Source organism: Vitis riparia, chromosome 8, assembly GCF_004353265.1.
Source record: "Vitis riparia cultivar Riparia Gloire de Montpellier isolate 1030 chromosome 8, EGFV_Vit.rip_1.0, whole genome shotgun sequence".
In the NCBI taxonomy this organism is placed as follows: domain Eukaryota; kingdom Viridiplantae; phylum Streptophyta; class Magnoliopsida; order Vitales; family Vitaceae; genus Vitis; species Vitis riparia.
This window is the reverse complement of record NC_048438.1, coordinates 18242711-18248710: the sequence shown is the minus strand read 5'-3', so window position 1 is coordinate 18248710 and position 6000 is coordinate 18242711. Positions and strand designations below refer to the sequence as shown.

Genomic DNA, 6000 nt, shown 5'->3' with positions numbered 1-6000 from the left:
AGGGGTTAAGATATAAATTATAATTTTGGAATAATTTAATTTTATTAGTTGGACAAGGAAAGAAAATAAGGAAGAGGGGTGATAGCTTTGGGCTCGTACTGTACAACCCCCAATATTGATAAAAGCAAAGATTCCATTTCATATCAAACACAATCTCTTGAAATTTTATGAATAAAGTAGCACAAACTTTCAAAAAAATTTCGAATCAAACCTCATAAATAAATTATTCCAAGAATAAATGAGGCATTAAATACAAAATCCTTGGTTTCGACAATATTTCCAAGAATGGGGTAAGGGGACAAAACAGAGGTCAAAGGTAATAGATTAGCCATTATGGTAACCCAAGAAAATATTTATAAATAAATAGAGATATATATATTTTTTTTAAATGTAATTTTGATCATTTGGGAGGGGTAATTTCGGTATCCAAAAAATGGAGGAAAAAAAAAGAGTTTTAATGCCTTCCATTAATGGAGTGAAGGTCTCTTTATAAATTCTCAACAAAGTTAAAAAGAAACAGCTTCTACTTCTGGCGCCATTTGCACTGCAGCTCTGTGTTCAAAACTTCTTCTTCGTTTTTCTTCTTCTTCTACATCTCCAGTCTTCGGGTCATCTGTCTTTCTGAAAAGCCGTTAGGGGATGGAAGAGAAGGAGAGTACGGTTTCTGGGTCACCTGGGAACTCGGAGGCTGAGTCGCCTCCTGTGAGTGGGGTGGTGCCCCAAGTGATGAATATGGCTATAAACATGAGCATGGAGAGAAGTTTGGGAGGTGGTGACGATGGCGGCGGCGTTGGTGGCAACGTAGGTGGTCGTATTAGTGGTGGTGGTGGCGGCGGCAGTGGAAGTTTTGATTTATTGGGGAGGAAAAAGAGAGGGAGGCCGAGAAAGTATGATGCGGATGGGAACTTGAGATTATCGTATGCAGTTTCACCACCACCTGGATTTACTCTGTCATCTCCTTCTTCTGACTTTTCTTCGAAGAGGGGCCGAGGCCGTCCTCCTGGGTCCGGCAACTGGCAGCTTCTGGCTTCTTTAGGTGAGTTAAAAGGGAAGTATACGGTCAGTTTGCCGTCCGTTTGGTTACCGAGAAAATTGAGGAAAAGAAATAAAATAAAATAAAAAGTAAAGTTTTAAGTAGTATGTTTTGTATTATTCTGTAAGCCAAATAATTGTATTTGGTTTGGTGTTGCACTTGCACCCACTTTGATTTCCTCTTGTTTTGGGGCAGATTGGTTTTGTTTTTCCCAACTACTTCGTTTGGTTGCTGAGAAAGTGCTGAAAACTGAAAAGAAATGAAGAGAAAGAAAAGGAAAAAAAAGAAAGAATTTTGGGTAGGGAATTTTAAATATTTGGGACCCAAGCAAACAAAAACTTTCGCCCAACTGAGCCTAATACAACTTTTTTGACTTGGTTGAACTTCTGTATTTTTCTCGGAAAACCAAAACCGTAAGACCCAGAATTTAATTTTTTGTTTTTTTTCTTTCAGTTTCTCAACTACCAAAAGGAAGGTGAACAACTCATGCTAGTTTAAGGTATTAGGAAAATTAGGTTGGAGTGCGGTGGGTGTAGGGTCTTAATTTTATCCTGGTGAGGAATCGAAATTTTGGTAATTAAATTTTTAGTTGGTGACACACCCAGGGTTTAGTGGAGGTAGGTCTTCTGTTGGGAAAATAAATTAGGGTTTTCATTTGGGGAAATTAGGGTTGCTGTTTTTTGTGGAATAGGTTTTGTTTATGAATTATGTTCATGGAAATTATCATTCAACGCTCTGAATCTTTTCTTAATAATAATGAAATGAACTAAAAAAAGGATCAAGGGCTTTGCTAGGTGTCCATTTTAGTTTTGTTTAGTCTTGGATTTATCTTACACCTATAAGTTGATCTGGTGAAGGCGAACTGTTTGCCAACACAGCAGGAGGGGACTTTACGCCGCATGTGGTGACTGTAAATACAGGAGAGGTATTGATATTTCTTGCTTCCTTGCTCTTATATTTGTGTCTCAATAAAGAGAGAAAGATCTCCGTAGGGATCTTGAATATATATTTTTTTTTTGAGCTGATAGGGATTGCATTTGTTACTTGCAGGATGTTGCATCAAAGATCCTCTCCTTTTCTCAAAAGGGTCCTAGAGGAATATGTGTTCTCTCCGCCAATGGAGCTGTTTCGAATGTTACTATTCGCCAACCCGGTTCTTCTGGCGGTATCTTGACATATGAGGCATGATTTCTTTCCCCTTCATTCTTCCTATCAAATTTTTTGGATTTTTTTTTCTGATTTCTTAAATTCTGATCGAGTAAATGATATCCCTCTCTATTTAGTTTCTAATTTTGCAGATGGGAAATTGTTTTTTTTTTTTTTTCGGTCCCTCTTTTGGTTTTCTCATAGCTTCTTTTTCACTGCATCAAGGACATGAATGTTGCTATCTGGGGTTGCTCCCTTGGCATACATCCACAAGCAATATATTTTTTATTGTCTTTAGTACACAAACTCGTCTTCCATCTTGAAGATGGAATGTTTGATAACAGTACAGCGCGCTCTTCCCTATTTTTTTCGTCTTTTCTCATAAATGTTGGGTCAAATCGATCTGTATCTCCTTCCTGTTATAGAGGAATGAGAGGGCCAGAACCACCTCATGACTGCATCACATAGGTTTTCTAGGATTGTAAGGAAGCTTGGGGTACGTAAGAAAGCTAATTCAAAATGAGATGATCCTTAAATAGATGCTTTTTGAAGCTATTTTAAGTGGCAATTAGAAGTCATTATTTCTTGAAGTTTCTATCAGACGTCTCTTTTCTCTCTCAACTGGCTGAACTGAGACCCAAGGCACTATCAAACACACTTAAAAGGACATTTTGTCTCACTAAGGACGCTTCTGGGGTCAGTGTTTCAGAATTTTTCTCTTTAAACTTAATCAATCAAATGGTCAATTCAAATTGCTCATTAGCATGTTAGACACCATGCATGGAAGAGAGTACTTGTGTGTGTAGGCATATTTTTGGATTTTGTGTTGATCTAGGGATTTTGACTAATTGTTTCAGTTCCCAAAATTATGAATGCATAATGAGTACTTAAGAAACCTTTTTATCAGGTTCAGGTGAGCCGGTCAGTTTTGGTAAAAAGTTGGCAAATGTTCTGATATGCATATTGATCTGATGTAGAAAATGTCCTGAACCCACATCGTCCACTCCAAGGTCAATCACATGTTTCTGCCATGCCAGGACACATGTAGTGTTAACAATAGAGGAAAATAGCAATGCTAAGAAAACTTTTACAATGTATTTTAGCAATTATCGTCTGAGACTAAATCTAGTTCTTTGATTTTTTTTTAGCTTCTCCTGTCATTTATTGGGGGTGCAACAATCCATTCCAGCTGGTTGGTCTTCTTCATGCATGGGCCAATGATGTGCTTTTCATAGATTGTATAGAACAAAGCATGGGCTTTATCCTTGTTATATTGTGGAGAACGAAAAATATTGCCTTTACACTCCACTATCAAGTATAGAGCATGATTTGAAGGAGTCTTAAAGCTTCTCGCTTTGCTACTGTTTTTCATTCATCTAACAAGTATATCTTCTGATGTATCCTAATGCAGTTTGCAATAAATGCAGTCTAGCATCTGTAGGTTGTAATATGATTATATTTATTGATATTTTATTGTGGAAATGGACTTTATTTTAGTATCCCCCTTCTAATTTAGTTCATATCTTCTTGCAGGGCCGCTTTGAGATATTATCTTTGTCTGGGTCATTCACGGTCTCTGATTCTGGTGGTGCAAGAAGCAGGACAGGTGGATTAAGTGTCTCATTGGCTGGTCCTGATGGTCGCGTGATAGGTGGTGGAATTGCTGGCATATTGACTGCTGCTGGTCCAATCCAGGTAAGGCCTTCTTCTCTTATATACATTAGAATGGAGTTATATACCCATGCCTACTGCTATTATGTGTGGGTCATGGTAATAAGATTCATTTTGGTAATCTTTTACTCTCAAATGATCTCTTGAATCAATAATGCAGGAATTACCATATGGTTCTGAAACTGACTGTAACATATAGGCACTCCCTTCTTGTAAATTGTCACTGTTATGGAAGTAGTTTTGCATAAGTTACTTTTAGGACATGCAAGACAAACCACAGCTTGTTGTATGGACTTGGTGCATGTTGAAAGTGGATGTATGTCTAGATGTCAGGCTGAACTACCAGATTATTCAAATCATTTTCAATTGGATGCACATAATTCAGTCATATTGAACATGTCCTAATGCTTAATGCATATATCCCATTGAGTCATGGATATAAAACAAAAGATGGAAGGTGAACACTTCACAGTATTATCAAGTGTTGTTTCCTCTGGTGTGTCTGTACATTGTGTATATCATATCCACATTTCCCCTCCAATGGTTGTGGTTGGATGCGTGTGGCTAGCAAGCCACTAAGGATTTTCTGCAGTTTGTGAAACTGCTAAAATTACAAGGGAAAATTGGTTAATAAGTTTATTTTTCTATTTTTATCTCCCACCAACCCCATGCCAACTACCCCTCTTCTTCACTATTTCTTTTTGTGTTTCTCCCCACCAGCGGAAGGCTAATGGAGTTAATCCATTGATGGGTTGGATTCAATTTCCATTTGGATTTACTCTGTTTTCTATATGTAAACATCAAATAACCTCAATGTATCTTCTTTAGTGAGATTCATTTGGGTTCCCGTTTGCTTGGCCAGATTGTTGTCGGCAGCTTCATGCCCAATGGTTACAAGACACACAAAAGGAAGCACCATCGTGAACCTACGACTACCTCCATTATCCCACCTGCCCCAGATACAGTTACAGCTGCAAGACCAATCTCACAAGCAGCACCTGAAGTTGGGCCCTGTCTGAACTCAACATCCCCATCACATGGACAAAGCCATGGAGAAGCAGATGACAGTGTGAACAATAAACAGATTTCAAATGTAATATCTTTGCAGAGCGCTGCTTGGAATGGGTCTGAGCACAAATCTGAACAGAGACCCTCTCCTGACATCAATTTGACGGTGCCCAGTGAATAGGTAATTTGCATTTTCCGTTTTTTATTTCAAATCTAATGCTTGTAACTTGAAAGGTTATTTTGGTTTTTAGGTCAACTTTAGAGACCGAGTCTGATGGCACAATTGAATGAGGCTAATTTAACTTGCATTGTTGTCCTTGTAACAATTATAATTTTGTAATATTTCTGCCTGAGATTGTTAAAGATTATTAACAATTGTAGCCTTAAAAAAAATTTTAGTTGTGTTTGTGTTTCCAGTTGGACATTTAGTTTTACACATTGGTTACCATCAGCACTCCTGTGAAGTTTGTAATGTTTTGGTACACGCCAAATTTTTATTGCGGGTCTCCGCTTGGGAATTTTATTTTTGAAAAATGAAGTTGGAACTCAAGAGCATTTTGCTGTGCATTAAAGGTTATGGTTCTTAAAGCAATATTAAGTAGCTGTCTTCAAATGATTAGGGGTCCTCCTGAACTTTTCTGAACTTTGAAAAGAGGGAAAATCAAGTGGGTGAACTAAAATTCTCCTTTGTCTCTATGCTTGAATGATGAACATATTCTTGTTTGGATTTTATTTATGGCATTCTGCCAAGTGATGAAAGCCATAATCGAATACTGTTGTGTTGCACTTTATTTTTGTCGTTGCTGCTGTAAATAGGAGTAGAAATCTGCATGTTCAAACTGGAAGCTGAATATCTTAAAATTCCACGCAAAAATAGAAAATTATTCAGCAACTTAATTTTATTCAGAAGTTGTGATGGGCGGCTCTTCATTTTGAAAATGGAGAATAATTTTGGAGTAGAAACCCCAATCAGGATGGGAGAGAGTAATTGCAGGCTGTCCAAATGGGTTGCGTCTTACATAAAAAGGAAGATAGTCAGCATCCTCCAGTCCCTCCAAGTACTGCCGCGGATCCCCACCTGGTCCTAAACAAACCCGTTAAGTTGTTTGACTCCCAAGTAATTTGTAAGCAAAATTATTAAA

General features: G+C 37.8%; 1 protein-coding gene across 1 annotated transcript; it reads left to right on the top strand.

Moving 5' to 3' along the window:
- The first annotated feature begins 504 nt into the window (after positions 1–504).
- Positions 505–5309, top strand: LOC117920888 (AT-hook motif nuclear-localized protein 7-like). Its single transcript, XM_034838566.1, has 5 exons — positions 505–1036; positions 1891–1958; positions 2084–2215; positions 3713–3874; positions 4713–5309. Exons 1-5 carry the CDS (start codon positions 640–642, stop codon positions 5037–5039), a joined length of 1086 nt encoding a protein of 361 aa, XP_034694457.1. The 5' UTR covers positions 505–639; the 3' UTR covers positions 5040–5309.
- The last annotated feature ends 691 nt before the right edge of the window (positions 5310–6000 follow it).

Bases quoted from the DNA above. Each gene is read 5' to 3' on its own strand.
- LOC117920888 (XM_034838566.1), top strand. From the start codon at position 640: ATGGAAGAGAAGGAGAGTACGGTTTCTGGGTCACCTGGGAACTCGGAG. The intron at 1,959-2,083 runs GTATTGATATTT...TGTTACTTGCAG, and splicing joins TGACTGTAAATACAGGAGAG to GATGTTGCATCAAAGATCCT. The intron at 2,216-3,712 runs GCATGATTTCTT...ATCTTCTTGCAG, and splicing joins GCGGTATCTTGACATATGAG to GGCCGCTTTGAGATATTATC.